The sequence below is a fragment of the Fukomys damarensis genome, unplaced genomic scaffold (assembly GCF_012274545.1).
Source record: "Fukomys damarensis isolate Sample0158 unplaced genomic scaffold, DMR_v1.0_HiC HiC_scaffold_34, whole genome shotgun sequence".
Taxonomy (NCBI): Eukaryota; Metazoa; Chordata; class Mammalia; order Rodentia; family Bathyergidae; genus Fukomys; species Fukomys damarensis.
The window spans coordinates 22,464,378-22,490,416 of NW_022900946.1; the positions used below are offsets into that span (position 1 = coordinate 22,464,378).

The 26,039-nt window shown below is 54.3% G+C and overlaps 1 protein-coding gene across 5 annotated transcripts; it reads right to left on the reverse strand.

Moving 5' to 3' along the window:
- Positions 1-1,314: 1,314 nt before the first annotated feature.
- On the reverse strand, positions 1,315-24,176 carry Capn15 (calpain 15). 5 transcript variants are annotated; one of them, XM_010620600.3, is made up of 15 exons: positions 23,884-24,173; positions 12,479-12,767; positions 8,105-8,153; positions 6,491-6,707; positions 5,249-5,971; positions 4,484-4,692; positions 4,199-4,382; positions 3,907-4,130; positions 3,321-3,446; positions 3,082-3,234; positions 2,563-2,724; positions 2,247-2,476; positions 1,997-2,163; positions 1,743-1,921; positions 1,315-1,676 (listed from the first exon to the last, which is right to left on the reverse strand). In XM_010620600.3, exons 2-15 carry the CDS (start codon positions 12,606-12,608, stop codon positions 1,499-1,501), a joined length of 2,931 nt encoding a protein of 976 aa, XP_010618902.1. In that variant the 5' UTR covers positions 12,609-12,767; positions 23,884-24,173; the 3' UTR covers positions 1,315-1,498. The 5 variants fall into 5 exon arrangements, with proteins under 5 accessions (XP_010618902.1, XP_010618897.1, XP_010618901.1 ...); XM_010620595.2 differs by having other exon boundaries at positions 5,249-6,707; positions 23,884-24,172; XM_010620597.3 differs by having other exon boundaries at positions 1,585-1,672; positions 5,249-6,707; positions 23,884-24,176.
- Between the last annotated feature and the right edge of the window lie 1,863 nt (positions 24,177-26,039).

Sequence of the window (26,039 nt, forward strand, 5' to 3'; positions counted from 1 at the left end):
CACACACACACACACACACACACACACTATCCGGCCTGCCACAAGGGTCCTTTCTGAGGTTGCAGTCTGGCCCTAGCCTCTGCCCAGCATGAATGCTTGGTCCTTCTTGACAGTGTCTGCCCTGCCTCTCTGCTGTCCCTTGGAGACACATCTGAAGCTAATCTTGGACACAACCACACACATGGTCAACACCACAGGCCCTGGTCCCCATAGGTGCAGCTCCACTATGGAGACCCCACTTGCTGCCTGGGGAGGTGGCCCTTGAAGGGTCTGCCTTTCTGCAGGCCAAGACCCCAGGAGGGAAACAGACAAAAGCTTCCTTTACAAAACAAATCGCTTTTATTTGGTCCTTGGAGCCTGAGTGGAAACCGCCCATGGAGTCCTCAAACCTGGAAGGGACTGACAGCTGATAAAATGGTCTCTGTGTGGGGAGAGCTGACCATATTTACAGGGTTAAAAATATTCACAGCTCAGAATAAAAGGAGGCTCAGGGGGAGAGGGGAATGTGTTTCTAGGTGTAAAAACCTTACAAACCCCACAAGATGCGAGGGCTATGGGCAGGCTGGCTACCTGCAGGACAGTGGTGGCTGGGCGGGGAACCCAGGAAGCTGGACTTGAATGTTCACGTGGCAGACAAGGTGACTGGCTTCAAGCAGCGAGGGGATGCCAGGCAGGCGGGTGGCTCAGTTCACTGGGCTTCTTGGGGGGAGTGTGTGCCCTGCCTTGTGCCTGTGCTGGGCCTAGGGTCCCCCTCTGTGGCTAAGTGAAGGCCAGGGCTTGGCTGGACCCTGGCCTGCCTGGCCACAGTCAGGGCTGCTGAGGACAAAGCACCCCACCTGACAGCAGGGCTGGGCCCAGATCCCAACTTGCTGCCCCGTCATGGCTTCAATCCTGGCATGCACTCCAGGAATTGCATAGTATCATGGAGGGGCCCCAGCCTGTGGCTACCAGGCACCCACCTCCTGGGATGCACTGCTCAAACACCAGGGCTCCAGGGACCCTCCCTGCCTGTGTCTTTGGGTTAGGAGCCAGGCTCTAGGAAAACTGAGGAGAGGCTGCCACCCTGGACCAAGAGTAGTCCTGGCTCTTACCAAGGGGTCCTAGCCTCTGACCCCCAGATTTGGTTTTGTGAACAGAGTTCCTGGCTACCTCTCCCTGGCAGGAGATGCCTCACGGTTCGGGTGATGAGTCAGCTTGGCTTGGCCTCCACTGTCGAATGCTGTCCCTGGGGCTGGCAGGTCATGGGGGCTGGCACATGGCCCACCTGGTTCGAGGTATTCTGCTTAGTGGCCGGGAGCCTGGCCAGGGGCCTGAGGGTGCTCAGGGATGGGGAGGAATAGAAGGGCATGGGAGGGCCCAGGGAAAGCTGTGGCTGGCGGCTCCCTGGGAGGGGGTCCTGAGATTCTGGTTCAAGCGTCCTTCGTCAGGGTCTCCCTCGTAAAGTGCATGTGGGGGACAGGTGGGCGGTCTGCACAAGCCCCGCCCAAGGGCGCAGTGGTCACAGCGGCCGGGGCCCATGTAGGCCAGCAACCTCAGGTGTGAGCGGGGGGCTGTGAGTGCCCCTGGAGGCTGTCCAGTCACTGAGGAAGGCCTGAGCTGCCTTGCGGTGTGCCAGACGGTGTGTGATGGAGAATCCAGCGTTGCCCTCCAGCTGGGACAGGATCACCAGGACCTGCCTGGGGGAGGGGGCTGGTGAGGACCAGCAGGAGGCCAGAGTTGGGGTCTGGGGCAGGGACACCCACCTGTGCAGAGGTGGCACACTGTCTTGGGTGCGCAGGCTGCCACGTGTGGATACCACGTTGAAGCTGTCGGTGCAGTCACACTGGACATGCAGGTAGGACCTGGGGTGCCGGTTCTCTACCACCACGATGAGCCCAGCCCAGCCATGTGTCAGGTAGTAGCAGGTCATGCCCTCACGGCCCTGAGTACAGGGACCGTATATAGGCTGGGGCCAGGCTGCGCAGATGCCCGCCCCTGTGGGAGGAACTCCACCCACCTCATGCCGCTCGCCTCGGCTCTCAGTGAGCAGGATGATGGCGTCAGCCAGTGTGGTCGGCTGTGCCTCCACTGGCTCCACCATGACCACTCTTGAGCTGTACACCGCAAGCACGTGGCCGGGAGACTCAGGGGTGCCTCGGGGGATGCCTGCTGAGGGGCTGGAGGCTGTAAGGGGGCATGAGTAAAGGATCTGGCAGGCCCCCCAGGTGGGGAGGCGGGCTTGGGCTTGGGGTCTAAAAGGCTGTTACCCTGTGTGGTGGGGGGCCCTGGTGGGGCAGGGCTCCAGTGGTTGAAGGCACAGCATACCACAGCATACTCGCCAGGTTCTAGCATGACATCGCAGTTCACAAACTTCTTCACAGCACGTTTGCTGTGGGCCAACAGGCGACCCAGACTCAGGCGGCCACCACTGCCAAAGGTGGCCCGAAACACCAGGATGCACAGGTCTAGCAGGTGGCTGTCCACTGTGTCTGAGCGCCTGCAGGCCAAAGATGATAGGCTGGGGGTTTACATGGTTGTGGCCATGGGCCTCAGCCCAGCAGACCCACCCTGTCCACTGCCCACCTGCTGCCCTCCTGGAAGAGGGCGAACTCCAGTGAGGCGCGCTCCAGCACAGTGAGTGCTGTCACTCCCACAGGCCTGCTGGCAGAGCTGGGGAAGCTCCCCTGAACCCGTGCCTCCTGCCAATCTGAATGCACCTTGCAGATATCCACAGAGTCGAAGTACCTAGATGTGAGGACAGGTACACTGAAACTACAGCTCCTGGACATGGTGTCCATACCTGTGGGCCTCTGCTGCTTGGCTCCTAGCATTGGCCCACAGCCTCGCTGTCTGGTCTTCCATTGGGAGCCCTCTGGAAAGGATCTCCTTGCCAGGAAGTGCTGGCTGCAGGCCCCTAGATACCACCAGGGACACCCGGCCCAGGCTGCGCTATACAGACCTGGATTTAAAGGGCAACCCAGGAGCTGTAGTTGAGTTTCCCACCAAGACTTAGGATACACAGAAGCTAAGCGGATCAAGGTTAGCACAAGAGTGGACAGTTCCCCAAGTACCCATCTATGAGCAGGCCAAGGTGTACAGTACCTGATGAAATCACTGTACTCCATCCAGAAGACACCCTCGCTACTTCCCCGAGGCATCAGCTCACCCCGCAGGTGTCCTGGCCAGTGAGGCCACTCATCAGACCAGCTGCCATTCCAAGAGAAACGGCCCCAAGGGTTCCGGAGATGTAGGAGCCTACAGACCACAGGGCTGAGGGTCACGGTTGCACTATGCACTCACCTGTGTCCCCACACTTGACCACCACACCAACCAGCTCCTACCTGGAGCCCTGAATATCACGGACGTCCAAGATGGAGTAGGCATGGCGGGGGCGCAGGCCCAGGCTCTCATAGGCAGCCTCATCCACCTTCATGTTGCCTCCCCCGCAGGAGGCACCCATGAGGAACCTGTGCAGCAGAGCGGCCCTTGCTGATGGGGGCGGGTAGGGGCAGCAGGTAGGGGCCCTTCCCTGACCATGGGGGACACATGCTCAGGAAGTCTGGGCCCAGCCCTCCACCCTGGACCCAGCTGGGGCAGGTGGGTTGCAGGGTCTGCACCCTTCCACAGGTTCTTGGGGTCGAGGCTCAGAATGCTGACCGGGTAGGGCCAGTCTCAGACACACTCCCCAACCCACAGGATCCTCAGTAGGCTCTGAGCTGGAGGCAGTGGTCACTGGCTCTTCCCATAGGCCAGATCAGGATGTGGTCTTCCCAGAATGGCAGTGCCAGCCCCATCTGGACAGAGTCCTGACCAAGCCTTTGGACTACAGCCAGTACGAGTCAGAAGGTACAGTCGCCTGCTTTTCCCACCACTCACTTTGCCTCTTTTCCCAATGCTGCAGGCCTTGGTAGCACCTGCCCCTCTTACCCAGCCTCCTTAGAACTCAGCATTTTGGCCCAGATGAGGTCAGTGTCAACAGGCTCCTCTCGGGGGTTAGTGGAGCTGACCTGCAGCGCCAGGCTCTCGCAGGGGGCACCAGTGAGCGTGGCCAGGCCTTCGATGGCGCGCCCTGCCTGGAGGGCAAAGTAGGAGCCATGCAGCTTAGCCAGCGCCTTCTCGATGAGAGCCACCCACAGCTGCTTCCGCTGTGCCTAGGGAGAAACTGGAGTCACAAGGCAGCCCCAGCCTGCCCACCCGACTCTACACCCCATGGGCCCACCTGCGAGAAAAGGAGGAAGCCAGCTTCATCACAGGGCAGCATGTCGTCTACCAGCACTGTGGTCCAAGTGCCATCCTTGCATAGTCGCACCTGGTAGGCACCTTCCACGCATAGGGTGCGTGTGACCATCACCTTCTCGACTAGGTCAGGCCGCTCAGCTAGCACTGCCAGTGCGCTCAGGAACCTGTGTGGACCAGGTGGCCTCACCAGGGGACCATGGCCAGACCAGTGGCCTCCCAGCCTCCACCAGGTTTGCTTGGCCCCGGGCAGGTGCCTGGAGCTCACCAGCAGTTCCCCAGTAACCCTTGCAGGATATCCGAGGGCCGGAGTGTGAGGAAGACAGACCAGGGGGTGCTGTGGTCCCTGAAGACGGAGCAGTTGATCTCATGGGGCCGTAGCCACTGCTTCACGCGCTGTTGGACGCTGTCTCCCATGGGGAAGCCCACTGATGCAGGCCCAGGGGGGAAGCTGTCGTCTACAAAGTTCACGCTGTTCTGCAGGGATCACAGCCAGACACTCAGGCTGGGCAGGGTACACTCAGGTCCAGGATGGCCCCACCCTCCCAGAACAGACCCAGAAGAATTGGGGGGTGGTCCTAACGTGCACTTGGCCAGCCAGACCTGTATGGAGGTTTCATTGTCAGGATGACCCTGAGTGAGGGTGGGGTACACAGCCACTTGATCAAGATACTACAGTTGGTGACCAGTTGAAAGCAGGAAGTGTGTACCTGGGAGATGGTGCAGCCTGGCAGGTGAGGGCTAAGGGGACCTGAGGCAGTCTGCTGCTACTGCCAGGCTCAGGAGGGGCTGCAGCAGCAAAGGACAGAAGTACTGACCTGCCCTTAGCCCCTGCCTGGAGGGGCTGCCACTGCTCCTCCACCCTTGAGTTTCAACAGTCTCCATACAGCCCCCAGCAGCCCCACAGTGCTCCTTTGTGGGCTTACATGTCTGAGGGGTTCAGGGATACTCCTGGGCAAGCGTGAGACTATCACACATCTAGATCGCTAGCAGATACCATGGTTGAGCTCAGGTCAAGAAAGGGGCCACTCACCTCCCGGCAAAATGCCACTATGTTCTCCCAGAGAGCCTTGGCTTCGCCCTCATCAGTCTGACGCCGCTTCTCCACATGCATACTTTCCCGGCGCCTCAGGGGTGTGGCCCCCCAGTGTTGGGACACCAGCAGCTGTGGAGTGTGGCATGCTGCGCAATGTGTGTCCCGGGGCATGTTGAGTAGGGTGCAGGCAGGACAGGACCACTGGCCTGAGCGCTCACTTAGGAGGCGAGCAGCCTTGTGAGCTGAGGGGCCCCGTCCACAGCCACTGCCACAGGGGCCTGGTTTGTTGGCACCACAGTCTGGGCAGTGGGTGGGGGTCTCACCATGCTCCTGGAAGCCATGCAGCTTGGAGCAGTCGCAGACTGTGCATCTGGGGGCTGCTGTGGGGTTCCGGAGTGTGCACTTGGCACAGGCCCAGGTGGTGAAGTCAGGGCTGGAGGGGCTGGCAGGTGTGTAGCGTACAGTGTCACCAGCCAGGTCAATGACATCACTGCTTGGGGCAGGGCTGCAGGCCTCGCCACGGGTGGGCCTGTCCTCTTGGGCTTCCTCCTCCAGCACACTTAACCTCTTGCCTGACAGCAGCTCCGCCAGGCGGGAGGACCCAGCCCCAGCCCCGGCCCAGCCTTTGGAGTTAGTAGAGGGTGAAGGCTGAGCAGCCTCAGGCACAGGTGGCTGCAGCTGGGGAGGAACCTCTCGGCGACTTCGGGGCACAGGGTTGTTCTGTAGGGTGGATGAGAAGGGGCTGAAGGGCGGTACCCTGGGGTGTTCCGGGTTAGTAGAAGTTGGACCTTGACTGGTAGAGGGAGGGTCAGCCTCAGCACCTTCCCCAGGAAGGACTGGCAGGGTAGGGGCGGGTACAGCATGGAAGCCTGAGGGGGCCACCACCTCAGGGACCACCAGGGCCTCTGGGGGGATCCTGGGCAGTGACAGTTTCCGGGGACCCCCACAGGCAGAGCAGGAGCTGGCCACAGGTGTGTTGTGCAGGGTGCAGCGCTGGCAGGCCCAGCCACTTTTAGGCTCTGCCCCCTCCTCTGGGTCCTCCAGCTCCTCTGCTTCCTCCTCCTCAGGGTGCCCCCTGGCTGGCTCCATGGCCCCCAGTCCCACCGTCTGTACTGAGCCAGCCTCTTCCTTGCAGCTGCCCTTTGGCTCCACAAGGACAGTGGGTGGCTTGGGCAGGACCCCATTGATGATGGGCAGCAGGGTGGCACCAGGGCCAGGCTCGGGGGTGAAGCCGCACACCTCACAGGCCTCCTTGCCCAGGAAGTTCCGGAATGTGCAGCGAGCACAGGGCCATTTCTGCTCCTCCACGCTGAGCCGCAGAATCTGGTCCAAGTCAGGCTTGTGTCGGGGGGCTTCGCAGATGGAACACTGGCGCTGGCCGGCCGGGTTCAGGAAGGTGCAACGTGCACAGGACCACTCCCCCACTGTGGCCATAGACCCAGGTGAGTGCGTATGGCTGCAAGGGAAGGCCCTGGTCAGCGAGACTCCTGTGAGGCTTGTAGTCATACCACCCTACCAGGGAGGGCAACTGGAAGTAGGGGAGCTGGTAACATGGGGAGTGTGGCCAGCTCAGGATCAGGCTGTGCTCTGCCTGAGCCCATGTAGATAGAGAAGCTGCTGTGAGTGACAGAGGGTCCAAAGCTTCTACACAAGGTCAATCCCAAGTTCTGGCTTCCTTGCTCACTGAGTGCATGGTACACCTCTAAGCCCTAGTCCTGGACCTGGATGGGCCTGTGGCAGGGCAGTGATGGGTTCTAGGTGGCTGCACAGAGCCTGTCCAGGAAGGCTGACTGAGCACAGCCAGCATGGGCCTGGCTAGTAATCAGGGTCAGAAGGCCTGGACCTGTTGCTGTCCTGAGGACAGGACACATGGTCCCTCGGGTTTCAGGATCAGATTCAAAGTGTAGTAGGTGAAGGGGAGACTTCCAGCAGCTCCAGAACTGGGTAAGGTCCTGGACCTCTCTCCTCCTTGAGTGAAAGAGGAGGTGCTGGGGAATAAGGCAGCAGGCAGGATGTACAATAGGCAGCGAATTTCTAGGTCCAATGTAGTCTAAGGTAGGGTGAGTCTGGTCTGAGAAAGAGGTTCTCTACACTTCACAACATCTCTTAAACTTACTAAGGCTTGGCCTGCAGGAAAATCAATTGTTCTTTATAACAAAGCACAAAGCTTGTACTTCTAATCCTTTTGGTTAAGAAGAAAGAAAACTCTTTCTTCAGGAAAAATAAAACCCCAAAAATCTTCTCAATCAACACAAATGGTTCCCAGAGCTAATTCTATGAAGGGCAGGCAGAGCTATGCTTGGCCGACATGGTGTGGGTGTTGACCTGCCCATGGCTGTGTCCACAGAGGCTAAGGCCTGAGCAGACAGAGAGGCTCTGCAGAACCCTGGGGCAGCAGAGGTGAATTAGACTTGGGCTTCTGTGCTTGGAAAACCAAAGGAACTTGCCTGGTAATGCCAAGACCTCTTCTTTCTCTTTCATGCAGAGAAGGGCTCATGTCAAGATGCAGAGTGCAGCACTTGCCCCCACAGAAATGTGTGCACACATGCATGAGCACATGCCTGGGCAACTGGCTTCACTAGCACATCCACTTGGCAGCTCAGCCTAGCTGGGTAGCCAGAGGGGCCTATGTGCCCAGCACAGTGAACCTGACCTTCATAGCCCACTCCCCGGGAGTCTCTAGAGAGACCCTGTTAGGCTGATAAGGCCTTGGCATACAATAATCAGCTTTCCAGGATATACCCTGCTTTGATCTCAGGCCCCAGACTGAGAGGAAGAACCTCAAAAGTGCTGGAGAGGACAGAGTTCAGGTTCCTATGCCCCCAGAACTGGCCAGCATGGTCAATGTCTTACGTGGGCTCAGATGGATCCAAAGCATGGCACCTGTTGGCCCAGCTAGCACCTGGAAGGACAGGGGTAGGGGGATATGACAGGTGTCAAAGCTGTTCTAATAGATATGGCAAATCCGGAAGATTCTGTCAGTATTTGAGAAGGTTTAAATAAAAACAATGCCTAAAAATCAGATTTGGGCCGGGAAAAATGGCAAGCTTGGCAGAAGGGTCTATGGGAGAGGCCAGTTGGCACCAGGGACCTTGAGGGCTGGCCCCCTCTGTATCGTGTGGGCTGAGGTGGAAAGTGCTGAGGGCCAGTGGCCAGACAGCTAGGAGACCTAATGAGGCCCCAGGTGTCACCTTGCTTGGCTCAGTTGCTTTTGTGCATCTGCTGGAGGGTCTGGGAGGGGATCAGGGGTCCAGAGACCTGAAACCCATGAAATAACAGCAGGCAAGGCCAGGTATCACTAGGCCTGTGAGTAAAATACCATATCAGGAGCCCAAAGACTCAAACTGACTTTCTGATAAACTGGGAAAGCCCTTCTGAACTTCTTAACATTAGGGTGCAGCTCCGGGCAGGGCACTTGTCTTATATGTATAAGGCTTTGGGTTCTATCCCCAGCACTTAAAAAAAAAATGTTTTTAAAGGCCCATTAGAATTTTCAACAAAGCACTCCCAAATCCTGCAATACACAAGCTCAGACTGGAGGCAGCTATGCCAAAAACCCCAGGAGCAATTCTTTTAGAGGGACTGGCTTATGGTGAGAGAGACCAAGGTAAAAGTCAGAAAATCTGGCACAGGACACCTCTTTCCTCATTTTCCTGGGTGCTGCCAACACACAGCTGGACTTGGAAGGAAGGCTGTGAGCTCATGTGAAGGAGCAATTCTTTTAGAGGGACTGGCTTATGGTGAGAGAGACCAAGGTGAAAGTCAGAAAATCTGGCACAGGACACCTCTTGCCTCATTTTCCTGGGTGCTGCCAACACACAGCTGGACTTGGAAGGAAGGCTGTGAGCTCATGTGGCATATGACAAAGCCCACCTGAAGAAGCCAGGAAATGAGCACCAATAGGGAAACTAAGGCCACTGCATCCTGCTATGGTGAGAGGGCTTTCCCCTCCTGAGAAGCTAAGCTAGCAAGTGGCAAGACCTAGGTCAAGGGCACCATACCTGTGGGGCTGGGCAGCTGGTCCAGTAGGCCACACCAAGGAATACTGGCCATACCTGCCAGCTCTGCACCCCAGGGACTAGGCTTTCTTCAGCAGCTGTCCCTGTGCTTGTGGTGGACTACGTGCTTGAGACTGGGGTAGGGTATGTCTTTCCTGTCTCTGTCCATCAGCAGCCAATGCTGAACCAACTGCTCACTGATGAAGCAGCTGGTGAGATGCGGAGTGTGAGGGGGCTCCTGTACCGCGTGAGCCAGTGGGTCAGTGGGCTGAGACACAGCATACATGGTCTTCCCTGCTTAGGTGGCCTGTGTGCTCCACTTCACCCATACATGACGGCGGCCTGAGGGACAGCATCTGTGCTCCTGAGGGTGTGGTGAGAATCTAGTAGGCATGAAGGCAGTGCACTCAGCTCTGCAGACTGTTTCCCACGACTGTACCTCACTGCCCTGTTGGTGTGTGTGCACACATGTGAGTGAGAGGGTATCGTAGGGTGGTCTGCTGTGGTATCAATGGCTTTTCTCCCCAAAATATGCCAACCCCAGCTCCTCACCACTATTCCCTTTCCAGTTGGCTATCTGTGGACTCCTCAAGGTCATTAACAACACCTTGTCCTTCTTGCCTTGGGGGCCCACTATTATGTGTCAAATAGTAACAGCCTTAAGGCCCAGGGCCACTTGCAGTGATGAAACAAGCCAGGGCTGTCAAGGGCACAGACTGGGGACTGGGGGACCCTGGCGGGATGCCAGTGATGCTGTCCTCAGGTACTTTAATGTGACCCTGCAGCCCCCTGGGAACCAAACCCAACACACTCACACCATAGGAGGGACTGCGTGGCAAACCCCACAGGGCTCGCTCCTCATTTGCACTGGTCCAAGGCTCCAGCCTTCCTTGCTGCAGCCAGAACCACAGCCACCACCACCCTCCCTCCCAAAGGTCCCAAGGAAGACAGGACAGGTAGACAACTGCAGCATGAGTCCCTAGGTATTTTAAGGTCTGTGACTCTAGCCCAGGGGCTAACAAAGAAGGGCTGAGCACCCCCTCCACCAACAAAAAAATGGGAAAAAACATATTTTTCTTTATATTCCTCTGTATCCCACCATCTCTCTTTTCTTTTTTTGTACTAATAGAGACTGACCTTATTGTAGGCCAAGCAGTCTACCACTGAGCTACATGCTCAGCCCTTTCCCTTTAAAGTTTTATTTTAAGACAGGGTATTGTGTTTCCCAGACTGGCCTCAAACTTCTTGAGTTGTTGGGACTACAGGTGTGAGTCACCATGCCTCATTTGTACTGCTTGAATTTTTAGTAAGTGTGTGGAATTTCCATAATAAAAAAATTATACTAGGTTAAAAAATTTTTTTCGGTACTGGCAATTGAACTCAGGACCTTATTATGCTTACCAGGCAGGCGCAGTGCCACTGAGCTACATCCCTGGCCCTTAAAATCTTTTTCCCTAAAATTTTAAAATGTGACTTGGAAAACAGTTCTGGATTTAAGAACCTTGAACTTTCATTTGCACACATCAACTTAGTAGAAAATACAAGTAGCAAGCCACATACTTGTCTGGCCAGTGTGTGATGATACTCACTGTGGGGCACTGCCTGCCACTGTGACACTCTCAGAATGTAGTCCAGATACAAACAGCCAGCCTCTGGGCCTAGTCATTCTACTTCTAACAAATTTTCCTTAGGATATACACAAGTAGAAAAATTAAAAAATGTGGATAGATGAAAACAAAAAAGGATGCTCAATACCATTAGCTCTCAGGGAAGTGCAAATCAAACCAAATTAGACATGACCGTGTATCCTCTAGGATGTTTAGAGTCAAAAAGATGCACACTGACAAGCACGTACAGGATGAGAGACACAAGAACCCCCTCCCCACCGCCACCACACCGTTAGCAGAAATGTGAAGTGGTGCAGCCGCTTTGAAAGCAGTGTGACAGGTGCAGTGAAAGCCACATAAACTCTGCTCCAGGGATCTAGCCAACATGAACGAAAACATGCATCCACGCAAAAACTTCAATGTGAATGTTTATAGCAGCATTATTCATAAAAGCCAATTGGAAACAAGCCAAGTACCCACGAACAAACAAGAGGTGGTGTATCTTTACAATACAATACTATTCAGCCACAAAATGGAGTGAAATTCTGACACATTTGCAATGTGGACGAACCCCGAGGACATTACGCTGAGTAAAAGCAGCCAGACCCATAAGGCCATACTCTGTATGACTCTCCATATGTGAAATTTCTAGAAAAGGCAAACCTACAGACAGGCAGCAGTTAAGTGGCTGTCTAGGACCAGGATAGGGAGGGAGCGACTACAAATAGGTAGGAGGATCTGTTTGGGGTACAGAGATGCTGTAACTGGTTTGTGAGGATGTCTGAACAAAGCTATAACTGGCTGGAAATGACTGTACTAACAGGTGATTTGATGGAATGTGTCATGGCTCAAGAAAGCTATTTGAAAAGACACATGGAGGTGTTCCCTAGAGTGATAAAGCATGGAGAGGTTCTGTGGATGTATTCTTTTTGTCTGTTTTTTTTTTGTACTGGGGATTGAACTCAGGTCTTTGTGCTTGCGAGGCAGGTGGGAGAACCACTGAGCTAAATCCCCAGCCCTGTGGACGCACTCTTAACACCAACATGTGCAGGAAAAACAGGGTGCAGCCACCAGGATTGGCCACGCCCCTTCACACTGGTCTCTGCTGCTACTCTGCTCCTGTCCTCCCTAGACTGTAGCTCCCATTCACTAGGGTAATTCTTAGGACTCTAGACGCTCTCACAGCCTCAAAGGCCTCTTCATGTCTTTAATCATCTCTAGGAGTTCAGACCTTACATCAAAGCCACCTGAGGAGTCCAGTCCACCATGTGCTGCCCACAGCTCCACGTTGGTCCTCTCACCATGCCAGCAGATGGCAGACTGTGGGAGTCAAAGCCATGAAGGCTGGGGTCAGCGGCTTCCCTGGTCCAAGAGGGTCTTTAGGCAGCTTCTTCAAGGCATGGTAGGCCATAGCAAAGATGTGCCACCAACATACCCTGTTCAGGGAGAGGGCTTCTACTCAGCCAAGAGTGGAAGTGCATTTTGTGGGGAACAAATTGCCAGAAAGCCCTAAGAGACAGGGCCCCCAGTTCTGAGAAATAACCTCTGCCAAGGAAGGACACCTTGAAAAAGAGGCCTCCTGCCCAAGACCCCTCTGGGGCAGTCCCTCCCCACCTTCTTACCTGCGGGCCCGGGGGCGTGGGTGCTGCCTGGTGACCAGGGCACTCCCCCAGACAGGCGCCCCAGGGCCACTCCTACACCAGCCCGCCGCTGCTGGGGTCCCTGGGTAGGGCAGCCCCCTAGGGAAGCCATGGTCTGACTCTGTCTCGGTGGCCAGGGAGGAGGCGGAGCTCCCCATGGCCTCCCTGACAGTGGCCACGCTGAGAGCTGGGCCTGGTCACCTCTGGCCGGCAACACACGAACGGGAGCATGGAGAGAGCAGAGTGCCCACGCCGGAGACAGGGCGGCTGGCTGGTCAGTGACATAACAAAAATAAACAAAGAGAGAGAGAATAAAAAGAGAGAAGAAACAGTGTGATCACAGAGACAAAGTCCCAGGCCCTGGGAGGGTTCCCAGCATGCTGAGCACCCTATGGTGGGAAAGGGGAGAACAAGATGCAGGGACCCAGGGCTTGACTCCAACTATTGAGCACCACAGGGCTCCTCTCACAGCAAGGCCCACAGCAGGTAGAGGGGGGCTGTACTAGCTCGCAGGGCATTGCAGTTCCCACACTGCGCATCATCCCACCCTGCATCTGAATATCCAGCAACACCCACACCACCTGTCTATGGTTTTCACAGGGGTTTATTCCTTAGTTGGAAAAGAGATCACACCTTTTTGCCCTATTATAGGAAAAAAAATACATGGAAGTTTAACCACAGGAAAAGGAAAAATGAAGGGGCAGAAGGCATGCTGGTGATCTAAGTCTCACAGGTGTCTCAGAGAAAGGTAGCTGGAACCATCAATGGCCAGAGAAAGACATACAGGACAAAGGTTAAGCTGTGTTTTTGGAAAGACAGCAGCCAACCTTGCAAACCCACTGTCCTGGGCCAGTCCCTGAGCCTCCCTTCCAGAGATTCACAGTGCCCAGGTGACCAGGAGGAACCACAGCCTGGCTGTGGCTTCAGCAAGCAGACTATCTACACAAGAGAGGCTATCCTACAGCCCTAGCCGGGGAGGTAGAGCCCAAACGAGGCTTACAGGTGGCAGTCCTGGGCCTGGGAGGCTGACCTGCATGGACTGCCTGGGTTACTAGAGTCTTAATGCCAGGGCTCTGGCCTGAAGAGGGCAACCAAGTTCCATTCTGATTGTTGGCTAACAGGCAGGCCTAATCCCAGTAGTCCCCCACCCCTGGGCCCACTGTTACCCACCAACAGCCCACCCCAGCTTCTTCACAAGCCCCTGGGACACTAAAGCAGGAATGTGTGGAACGGGGAAGGGGGCTCCTCCACACCGCAGGTGGGTGGGCTGTGTGGTTCCTTTTAAGAGTCAGCACCTAGCCAGATGCAGCAGCACATGCCGGTGTACAACCCCAGCTTTTCTGGAGGCTGAGACAGGAGAACTGCCTGTCTGAGTCAAGCCTGGGCAACTCAGTGAGACCCTGTCCCAAAATAAAATAAAGGCTAGGAATGTAGCTTAGAATACCCTGAGTTCAGCCCCCAGTACAGTACCGTTAAAAATAAATAAATAAATAAAAGCACCTAACACTTGAGAAGACTAGCAGCACTGAGCCCAGCCCTTCCTCAATACCCCAGGCTATAGGCCCAACAGTCTGTACCCACTCGCCCGAGTCTTCCATGCAGCCATAACACCCACTTGATGGCCTTCTCACTCAAAGCGTGAGGGGCTGCTTTCTCCTAAGAGGCTGGGTGGGATGGGGCACCACTGGCCCTGGATCCTGTGCCTGCTCAAGTCTCCCTCATAGGCAAGACGGGCAGTGAACACACTGTGGTCACAGAGCATGGACCAACCCATCAGCCAGAGCCCCTTTTACATATTTTAGTGGCTGGGGAAAATAAGAAAAAGAAAAATAAATACAGAAGGTGAAAATTACATGAAATTCAAATCTCAGTGTCCACAAATATTTTTACTGGACACGGCCCTACTCATCTGTTTACATGTTGCCTGTGGCTACTTCTGAAAACTGCTTGGGCCAAAAGTCACAAGTGTTTCCTAGCTGGCCCTTTAAGGAAGCCTGGCCGGTTCAGGCCAGAGCAAACCAGGCAGGTTCAGGTTTCCTAGAAGGCAGTAAAGGTGGTAAAAGGACAGGTAAGAGGAACATGGGTTACTTTGTGTAACCCCACATATCTGATATCACAGTCAATGTGAAATCACATAAAGGACATTATTTAGAGGTCCACATCTCTGGGCTGTGTTTGCTAGCTCATCTCAATGTGGACATGCCACCTCCTGGGACGCACTAGCCACATATGCTGGTGGATTCTGCATGTGACAGTTCAGTCCATCAGCTGCTGTAGCTGCTAGGGTCCTGACCAGAGACCCAGCAAAGCACATTCCCAAGCTACCAGCCCTGCATCAGCCAGGTTACCCAAGACACTTGCCTCTCCTGTGGTTACTGTCAGCGCTGGAACAATCCGTGCATTACTGAGCCCTGAAACACAGTAGCCTCCCACAGGAAGCATTTCTAGTGTTCCTCTCCTATAGTAGATCCTGTTGCCCAGCAGAGTTGTCCATGCTCACACCTGTGTCCAGAGCTCATCTGTGGTCAACAAAACACCTTGCCTGCATTCGTGGTGAAAGCAGAATTGTGTGCCTCCGGGGCCACCTGCAGCTCTCCTGACTGGCCACCCACCAGCCTGTCCTGGAGGAAGACACCAAGGTTCAGTACAGGGCAAGGTGTGCTACTGGACCCACTAGCAGGACCAGGGCAGAGGTGGTATCCACTGCATGGAAGATATTCAAGCTTAACCTACTCCCCACTGAGCTGGACCCAGCCCTGGGAAAATGATCCTGAAGGGAGGAGAGGAGAAACAACACAGTTTCTTCTTGCTGAGTCCTCAAAAGACAAGGAATAGGGAGAGGAGGCCAGGAAGAACAAATATCCCATCAGAGAGCCTTGAGAGCTCACCTTCTAGGGCATTCAGGGGATTTCCAAGGGTGACATCACTCCACCACCCAACACCTGCTGCCAAGGAAGAGATCCCCTCATAGGGTATTAAGGACCTCTGCCCTGGCTGGGAGAGCGCCCCCTCTGCCTGGGGTCCTGATCTCACCAGGTGACCATGGGGAACCTGCCTTCTGGATGTAGCTGTCAGCCATTATCCTGCCTGCCCCTTGTGGCTGATGGACCCATGCATGGTGAATAGTTGTACAAAGGCTTCATGTAACTTTTTTGTGGGGAGGAAGGTTGTATACCCAGTGGCCTCTTGAGGGTACAGGAGGACCCAGTAGCATCCCCAGGGACAGTGCCTCCCCTGCCCTGAGCTACCTATTCCTGGGGCTCTGGATAGCTCTCCACCGAGGAGGTCATCACACTGGAGCCACTGGCTCAAGTTACTCTGGGGCAAGGAAGGCTGGCCTTCCCAAGTCTTCTAACCTCAGGGCCTGGGCACACAGTGAATAAGTGTGTGGCACAGGGTAGAGGCCATGAGGAACACTGATATAGGCAGGGTCAGTCCACTTCCCATCCTGGTTCTAACTCTCAATAGCCTGGAAAGAGAGTGGAATCTTTTACAAAGCAGGCTCTGAGGCTTCTCCTCAGATAGAACATGAGGGTGAGAGCTTACCAAAGAGCACAGTATGGCTCTGGCCCTCTGTGAAAGGCCCAAGGTCCTGCTTGAGGGGCACCTTCTCTTAGAGCCTGGTAAGGGGTAAACTGATGTTCTAGCCAGAGCCTCTTCTACCTTCATTTGTGTGCCCCTGTGCTCACTCAGCAAACACCTATACCTCTGTCACTGCCAGGCTGTTTTAGGTCCTTGGCCACGGCAATCAGTGATGCTGAGAGGCTCCTATTACAGGCATTCACTTCCTCACTGTTGCATGACTTAGGCATCTCACACAGCCAGAGAGTACTGTGATCACACAGCCTCCCGGCAGGAAAAGGAAGGGTACACTGAGCATTATGAGGTACCCACTTCTCACTGGGTATGGTGACATAGGATTTTAATCCCAGCGCTGGGAGGCTGAGCCAGGAGGATCACAAATTCCAGGTTACCCTACGCAATTTACCAAGACACTCTCTCAAAAATAAAAAAATTGGGCTGGGAACGCAGCTCAGTGATAGAGTGCTTTCCTATTTTAGTATATATGCTGAAGTGAGCATGCAGAGTGCTTGTCTAACAGGAGCAAAGTCCTGGGATCAAACTCCAGTATTGCAAAAAAGAGATGCATCATCTGCCACACCCCAAGACCTAAGAACCAGTTCCTCCTCTACTTTCATCTGGGAACTGCTGCCCTAGTTTAAAATGGGGCAGTGGCCCAGATCTTGCCTCAGGGAAGCATGGGGGTGGCTGCTACTGCCCTGCAAGGAAGATGCTAATTAACTAGGGCCCATTGGCCTGGCCCAGACCTGGCTGAGGCATGCTCTGCAAGCACTCAGAGAACAACAGGGTATCAGAACAAGTATGATCCCCTTTAGGACTCAGCATGGGTCCAGTCAGGGGATTGCTCTAGCTCAGAAGCCAAGAAGCCTGTCAAAGGGCTAGGACCCCACTGTCAGGGAGTGCTGGTGCTCCCTGCTCCTTGCCTTCCAGCTCAGGAAGACTGACAGTACTTCCTGTACCAGCCAAGGTAGAATGACAGTACCTTTTGCCTGGAACTGCTCCCAAGGACTGCAGGATGCCCCATTATCAGCAGCACAATCTGAGGGCAGTAACCTGAAATGACCAGGGAGGCCTAGTCCCATCCTCAGCTCATGAGACTCTTGGTGTGTCCAGGCAAAGGATCTCTCTGTGTGTCCTTGTCTGAGAGTGCCCCTACATAACCCAGGATGAGCCATGTGCCACTGACCTGCTAACTCATAAAGGCACACAGCAAGATACCTGTGTCCTTTCCTACTTGCCCCTGGCCAAGGGTGACAGCAGTCCAAGCTTCCCACCCTGTGATAATGCCTGCCTTCCAAGATCCACCTGAAAGTCTTAGGAAGGACAATCCCACCACACCACAACTGCAGCCCTACTTTCATCTCCATCCAAGACAGGCACAGGAGGGACAGGGATTTAGCTCAGTGGTTTGGCCACCTTCCTTTGTAAGTACAAGGTCCCGAGTTCAATCCCTGGTACCAAAAAAAAAAAGGCACAGGAGACAGCAGAGGGAGAGGGGCAACCGTTGACAAGCCTGGCAATCATGGCTATTCCCCAATCCCTAGAACTGCACCCACCAGACTAGGAGGTTGCCAGTCCAGATGTGAGGACAATAGTGAGCTGGCACCTGGCACCTGGTGACTACTGATACCAAGGCCACCTTCTACGGAAATATCCTGAAGCAATGAAACTTTTGCTTTGTATGGCAGAAGGGCCAAAGACAGGGAGAGAACTCTCTCTTTTCCCTATGAGAAACCAGTCCAGGACCCACCCCATGAGAGGAAACTTGAAGAGCAGCGCATTCTGGAGAAAGGTGAAAGCATGGCATATCTGCATACTCAGTGCCCACAAGAGCAGCTCCCTGGCCAGGCCCCCAATTTTGGCCCCTATGGCTCAAGGATAAGAAGAGGCCAGGCTAAGGGATGGAGCTTACACATACTTCCCCCCATTATGCTCCAGCATCACCACACTGGGAATATGGAGGGGGTTCCATCTGGGGGGCCAGGGTCAGAGCAAAGGGGAGACACCTAGGAGGGCAAGGTCCCTCCAGATCTGCTCTCACACACATCCCAAATGATAAACCACAGCCTCAAGACTCAGCAGTGTGGCTTTCCTAAAGGTTGCTCCCAAAAGGTTGAGAGAATCAGGTTCTGTAGGGGCAAGGCAGCAGATCTCAAGAATGCAGGGATGCCCTCCATCACGGCACCCTAACACTGCTGCTCCACAAACAGTCTTGCAGTCCACACCCACAAACAGACCATAGTGCTTGGGAATGGACTTACCTAAGGTGCACAAATATCCGAGCTGTCAATGCATCTGTAGCTGGGTCACTGCTTTGGGAAGGAATGCCATGTAGATGGCAACCGTGACTTCCACAGAGGGCGTGCCCTTTGGGAGGGTCTGAACTCTGTCTGGGAAAGCCAAACATGGTCTTTGAGCTTCTCCGCACAAGCTAGAGTCCTGGAATTAGGTTCCAACAGGCATTTGGCCCAGGCTCTGGCTGTGCCACAGGGCTATCACCAGTACCACCTGAAAGGCTGCACTGTAGCTGGTGAAGTGTACGCACCTGTAATCCAAGCACTCAGGAGGCTGAGGCAGGAAGACTGCAACTTGGGTTCTAGCTTGGGCAGCTTTGAGACCCTATCTCAAAATAAAAATAACAACTAGGGACATAGCTCAGTGTGAAGGCCTTGGGGCCAATCCCTAGTACTACACACACACACACACACACACACACTCACACACACACAGGCTGGGGATACAGCTCAGTGTGAAGGCCTGGGCTCAATATTATTAATATGCATATAATAATTATAATGAAAACAACAACAAAATAAAATAAAGCTGTATCTCCCCCACAATAGAAGAACACCTGTGCCCTGAAGGCAGCACAGGCTTAGCCAGCTCATTGCCCTTGTCTAAGGCCCTTAACTTGTCCAGCCTAATTAGATAGGCAGGTGGCCAGCCCTGGACCAGCATGAGAACAGAAAGGGCTGCTCAAGATCCTGTTCGGCACTCCCTCAGCCTAGCTCTGCTAAGGCTAGCACCATCCAGGAAGGGAGCTGGGCTCCCTGAACACTGCCAAGCCAAGGTGCCCCAAAGGGGTAGGAGTCAGGACAAACAGCCAGGTTTCAAGATTCCCTGGACCTAGGACATGGCACCCCCACCTGGCTGCTCCAACTGCCAACAGGCAACCACTGCTTCAAGTTGTGTGGCTCTGCTTTTCTCGGTACCACTTACCATACAAGAGCAGCCATGGCAGGAGAGGCACTCACATGTTCCCATTTTATTCTTCCTGGCCCTGTGTGAGACCCACTGTAGCCTCTTACACATATTCAGTTGTTGCCCTCCTATGTGAACATCCTTAGTGGAGTGAATCATGGAGGTTCTCTTCAAAATAAAATGTCCACATAGAAGTCACATATAGGAATAAAAGCCTTGGGATCCAAAAGCACAAAACTTACTGCTAACAAACTCAAGAAGGAGCATGGCCTGCCCAAACCCACTCACCCTACCAAGCTGAAGCTAACACAACAGTGTGCTACAAGGAGGCTTTCTTTGAGCTCTAGATCACTCAGTTTTTGCTGAATACTTCACCATCGGCCACCAGCCTGAGGATGAAAATCAGGACCCAGAGCTGGGCTGCCAGAACTGCACTGGAGGCTGTGAGAATCTTGGACTCAGTTCACAGATGAACTTAGAGACATGGGGGCTGGACTCTGAGGCATCTGGTCCTCCTTGGAGGGACAAGAGGAGTGTCCTGACAGGTTCACAAGCCAGTCCTGCTTAGGGCAGGGAATGGAAAAGGGTCACTATATGTCCTTTTGTCTATGGGAGTTGACCATCAGCTTATGTATCACAATAAAAGGAAATTAAGTTTTTCAAAGTGGTACTGTCAGGGAAACAGAAACATACTTACGATTTCACTTTTTAGTTCACAAGTTCAATGTTTAATGTGAAATACTATTTTTACAGGGAAAAAGGGGTATAAGAAGAGCACTCTTATTTTTCAGTACTACAATATTTCTTGTTTGCTAAGTAGCATCAGGAGCAGCCCAGGCCCAGATGGCCTGAGGGCCCAGTTGAAGGCAGGACAGGAAGTACCAAGTCCAAAGAGACAGAGAGGAGTTGAAGGAGTGTGGGTCCTGGCCCAAAAACAGAACTCTTGACACTTTCTTCCTCAGGGAGCTCTAGTGTCCGCACAGCTGCCTCTTCAAGAGGGCAAGGGCTCCAGAAAGCACCAGACCTAGTTGCATTTCCCTTTAAGGGGAAGTAGCAGGTGGGTGAATAGGGCAAAGAGCAGAAGGTCTGACAGGTTCAACTTGCTTGAGTGATTAATTCCAAAGGGCAACTCTTTGAAGGTAAGTGGAGGACAGTACAAGGAGGAAATCCTTCTGCAATGAAGCTGTTTGCTCCCAGAGGGTCAAGAAGGCACAATGTCTGTCTACAACTAGTGCAGTTGCACTATGACATTTTCAAACAGCAGCTATCGACCGGTTTTCCTCCTGATACCCCAAATCCTTCCAGGCACGTCCTCCAGCTCAGCCATCAGGGAGGTGGGGACAGCAACCCTTGAAGCTTCCCTGGGTTCAGCTGTGACACTGGATGTGAGAAGCAGAACTGTGATGTGCATTTGCCAAGATAGGCAGGCAAGAGCAAGGCATTTGTTCACTGGTCTTTTGACATGCAGACTTCAGTGAGCCTATCTGGAGCCTCATGAACCCCGGCAGAAATGACAGCTACATCGCAGCTTCCCATGTAGCAGCTCCCACAGAAAAGTACAAAAATAATCAGATTTGCCTAGGGCAGTGGTGGTGAACCTATGGCACATGTGTTGCAGAGGGCTGTTTGTATCACTACAAGCTCTAAAAGGTTCACCCTCATTGACCTAGGGCCTTTTGGCTTATTTTGGAGCCCCACACTGCCCCTACTTGGGTCTCTTCAGTAGGCTAGGTGGCCTTGTCTTCCCATCAGCCCAGCCACAGGCCTTGTCCTGGCAGACCATGTCATCCATGAGCCCACACCACTCATCACAAGGTTTCTATCCAGCCACCCCGGACCCACACAGTAACAAGTCCAGCCTCAACCCACAGCCCGTCTGGCTTCTTCCCGTGACACTTGTATAAGGGCCTCACGTCAGTAAGTCTCTTTACTCAGACTCAGAAACAAGCCAAGGTCAGGCACAGACATCCCTCTTCTACAAGAAGCTTTGGTGCTGCTTCTCTGGATTGCCTGGGCAGCTCCCCTCAAACTTTAGAATCTGAATGGCTCAGAGCTGCGTGTAGCAAGCAGCTAAGGGTGCTCGTGGGTGCCTGCTCAGTGAAGAGCTGGAAGGAGCCAGGCCTGCTCAGAGACAGAAACACGTCTCTGCTCTCTAAGCACTTGTACCCAGCAAGGGAGACGTGCAGTATGTGAGTGTTGCCAGTAGACCCCTGGGGATGAGAAACAGGATGACATTAAGGCTGGGCAGAGGTCTTCCGGGAATTTTGTTGGAGAGTGGAGAATGAGAGTCAAGTGGTTCCACACAGCTAAGGCACAATGAGAAGAGTGGAAGAGTTCAGGAAGTGGGGGAGGTCAGAGGGTACAGCCTACGTCCATGCTGAGCAGTTAGGAAAGAAAGTCAGTGCTTTAGGAAAGAAGAAATAAACCACACTCTACTTCAGGATGCTCTTGTTCAGTTACTATAACAGGCATGGACAGGAACCAGAAGGCCAGGCCAGTGAGGAGGTGTGGCAGTCCAGCAGGAAGGAGAGTCCCCCTGGAGACCCCAGGGAGGTGGTGTCCTTCCTCTGGGTCTGGGCTGAAGAGACTGATCAAACCCACAGCTATGCACCCCCTTCCACCATTTCAGCCTCATGGTCTAAGGTAAATGTGGATGTGACAAGTCACTGATGTTCCTGGATTTCTTTCTTTTTGGTACCGGAGATCGAACTCAGGCCCTTGTGCTTGCAAAGCAGGCACCAGAACCACTGAGCTAAATCCCCAGCCCTGGATTTCTATAGATACAATTTTCAGAGTCCAAATTACTTTCACTTAATAACAGTTTACCTTCTGAGTACTTGTCCACACCTGTCACACAAAGGACCAGAGCACTAGATCAGGGGCTGCTCTGCCCCAAAGAGCAATGTGGACAGCTGCCCTCCTTCTAGCCCTTTCCTGACCAGCTCATGAAAAGCATGTTTTGGCAGGTTTCAGCACAGCAGAACCTCTCTTTCCAACCGCCACGTATAAGGTAGTGCAATGAGGAAGTCAAAAGCAGCCTTGTGAGTTAGAAATCTGCCTTGGTTTCCTCGTCTGTAAGAGGGGGATTAGCAGAGTACCAAGGCCTCAGAAACACTGAGCAAGAAAGGGGCCAAGAGACTTGGTATAGGCAGGGCCTGATGTACAGGAGCTTCATCCCACATCCAGAGGAACTGCAGGTTTTCCTGGAAGGCTTCCACACAGGTGCAGGGTCAGGGCCCAGCCTCTGGCTGTTCTGAGACTATGGTTAGTGGAAGGCCCCAATATGCCCCTGTTAAGTAGGCTCTGAGCCTTGGGCCTAGCAGGGCTTAAACTTGCCTTCCTCAAGAGCTTGAGGTCATAAAACTGTCTGCCACAGAAAGACCTCCAAGGATTCTCAGTTGCAGCAAAAGAGTGGGGACAACCTCATAGGAAGCACAGCATACAACAGCACAGCCAGGCTGAGCAGGTATCCTGCAAGACCCACTTCCCTGCCAAGTAACAGGCCCATGGCTCCCTGCGTTCATTCAAGGGCAGGGAAACACTATCTCTTGCCCCTCTTCCCATTCAAGAAAGTCACTCAGAACTGGATGGGTAGAATTCCCCACCCCTCAGCCTGCTTTGCACCTATGACTCAATGGGCAGGGGAATCCCGAGGGGGAGCACTGACCCTACAGGTCCCAAATGAATTGAGGTTCATTCAATTCACTGCTCACCTCACTCAATCCACTGCTCACCTGCCTGAGTTGCAGCATCACAAACACACAGGCCTGAACTCACAGGTTCCAAACCTCACAGTTGCCTTTGGGATCCTGGTACTTATAACGTGGTGACAAACTCTGGGAACTAGGGACTGAAAGCCAGCTCAACAGGGTACTCTGATTACTCAACAGGGCTCCCTAGTCAGGACTACAAGGGCCCCCCTTCTGCAGCTAGCAGGAAACACTGGTTATCAGGAGCCAGCCTCTATAATTTCCCCACCCGCTGGGAGGAACATAGAGAAGGAAGTGTGAGACAGCCAAAGTACAAGTGAGTAATGGCCACTACCCTCTGCACACCACTCCGAGGATGCCTAGGCAGCTACCAGTAACTGCAGAGGATCCTTTTCAACACATGCCCTCATGTAATGGAACAGCACTTCGCCTGGGAAAAGAGGGCACTCAAGGACAGGCAGGCAGGGAGACCGGCCACCTGTGTTCAGGGCAGCAAGGCTGGCCCGGAGTGACCCAAAGCACCAAGGTCCGACAGCCTGCAGAGCCTATGCCCTCCGGCTGCCAACTCGAGGTCTGGACCCCTGTCTCCAGGGTGAGCCTCCCAGGTCCCTGGCCGCTATCCCCCACGCCCAGCGTCCGGGTCCCAGGCCGCTGTCCACCAGGTCAAGTTCCCTGGTCCCGAGCTGCTGCCCCTAGGCCGAGGCCCCCAGGCTGACACCCTTACTTCACCATTCCAGGCCGTTGTCCCCCCGGCCGAGTTTCCTGGGTTGCTGCCGCCCAGGCCAAGCCCTTCGGTCCCAGCCGCTACTTTCCAGGCCGAGGCTCCCCTGGCCTGGGCCGCTGTCCCCGAAGCTGAGTCCTGTGGGCCTGGGGCCGCTCCTTCGTGGGACTCACCTCTGTGAGCTGCGACGCCTCTTTAGCGCCTGCGGCTGAACGGCGTCTCCGTGGACTGATCCTCAACTTCAACCAGAGTGGTGCGGCCTCCCTCGTCCCTGGCCGCGCTGCCCGGATCAGCACGCCTCAGCCACGGAGCGCCCTGCCCGGCCTTCTTACGCCGCCTCCGTAGAACCGGCCAGACACGACTCGCTTTACGCCGCCTCCGTAGCGTGATGCCCGGCCGGGTCCCTCAGCCACTGTGCGTCAGCGGCGCACTCGACGCTGGGAATCGCGTCTGGACTACGAGTCCCACAGACCGTGCGACAACATGCGAAGCAGGCCGGGAATTGTAGTCTCTCGGTGAAGCCATCCTTGAGTCCCCCCACCCCGCCCTCTGTCAGAGACGTGCCGGGTTAACACAGGGAAGGCGGAGACCGAGGACTGGACTACAGCTACCAGAGTGCCTTGCGAGGGAGCAAGGGGCGGGGCTTTGGAACGGCGGGGGCGGTCCAGCAGCCTTTGGGCTGGGTCTGGGGTCGGGGTCCGCTCCAGCATACTCCAAGGCAGGGTTGAGGGCTGTGAGGTCTAGCAGCGGAGGGGTCAGGCCTCTTACAGACCCCTCCGGGATGTCTCGCTCCGCGTTTGGCGGCTCCTCCCGGGCACAGCCATCAGAAGCAGCAGTCGTGCAGATCTGCTTGTCTTAGGTACAACCTCATGAATCAAGATGTCACTTTGGCCTATGACTTCTCGACCTGTTTCCTTGACTGAAGGGAATTTATATTGGGCCACTCTCCTTTCCCAGACCTCTGAGCGACCCCTTCCCGAAAGATCTCCTTAGGCTTAGTGTCCCTTTAGGGCCATTTGGCTGCCTGAGGTCACTTACACACCCAGAGCTTCCAAAGCCCACTTCAGGCTGCTCTGTCCTCTGTTCTCAGAGCGCGCGCCGGAGGGTGGGATGGGGTTGTGCCTAGGAGTCCTGCAAGCAGAAACTGCAGTGAGAGGATTTGAGGGCAGCTGGGCCTTCGAGGACACCATGCAGGAAACGAAGATCAGACTAGAAAGAAGTAAGGCTGTTTTGGAGACTCAGAAAGATGGAGCCGAGTTTTTTAAGTGAGAGTGGTTGAAGTTTACTGTAGGGCTCAGAAAATCTGCACCCATCACAATAGGTCCTCTAGGAATAGGACCATACATCAGGAAGGCCAGAAAGCTGCAGGTGAACTATTGTACTCTGGGAAGGGTCCCACTTTTAGTGGTCAGGTCAGAAGATGGCTTTAAGACCAACCTGTTTGAGGGTCTCACTAAAGAGCCCAGCCTGGCCTTGCAGCAATCCTGCCCCAGGCTCCCAATTGCTGGAATTACAGGTATACATCACCATGCCTGGCTTAGACGCTGGCTTTCTAAATATTCCTAGGTGGAAAGACATTCATCGGTCCTGGGAGGGTTATCCCTTTGCTCTGGAACACCAGCCCCAGCCCTATGGTCCTCTACAGAGGGGCAGAAAATACATCTCTTCCAAGCCAGCTGGCTGGCTGTACACTTGACTCTACAGAGGGCTCTGCTCATTGTAAACTGGGCAACCTCTGGACTCCCCACTGTGAAGGGTGCAGCCTTTTGCCAATGTAGCATTCATGTGAGAGGACATTGAGAGTGGATTTTCAGTGATCAAAGGTCCCCTTCTCTCTCCAGCCTTCACAAGGCACCACTTGCAGTGGCTGTGATCAGATATCATTCCTGAGCGGAAAGGAACAGTCCTGACCTGCTTGCCATAGAAACAACTAAAATTTGGCCTGTGGATCTGTGGCTCCAGCTAATTACCACAGGTGGTCAACTCTAGCTAGTGTTACTTGAGCAGGGCCCTAAGAGGGGGCCAGGGCAAGAGCAAGGCCTCCCACTGTGGTAGTCTTGTTGCTCAAAAGAGGGCCGGCCTAAGGAGGTATCTTAGGATTGAGTTATTTGCTATCTCATGGGAGATGGAAGAAATGGGCAAGATGAGGGACACGGGTCTCTTCTGCATCTCTAGTCACACTGTGGTCATCCTGAGTGCTCTGAAGCAGAAAAGACTCTGGATTATTGACTGATGACTGAACCCCGCTCAATGTCAGTTTGGTCCTTCAGAGACAACCCTGATGTGGACACACTCAAGTCACAGGACAATCTGGGGATGTGGGAACAGC

Bases quoted from the DNA above. Each gene is read 5' to 3' on its own strand.
- Capn15 (XM_010620595.2), bottom strand. From the start codon at position 12,608: ATGGCTTCCCTAGGGGGCTGCCCTACCCAGGGACCCCAGCAGCGGCGG. The intron at 2,164-2,246 runs GTAACAGCCTTT...GCCCCCTTACAG, and splicing joins AGGGCCCCCCACCACACAGG to CCTCCAGCCCCTCAGCAGGC. The intron at 1,922-1,996 runs GTGGGTGGAGTT...CCCTGTACTCAG, and splicing joins GCCGAGGCGAGCGGCATGAG to GGCCGTGAGGGCATGACCTG.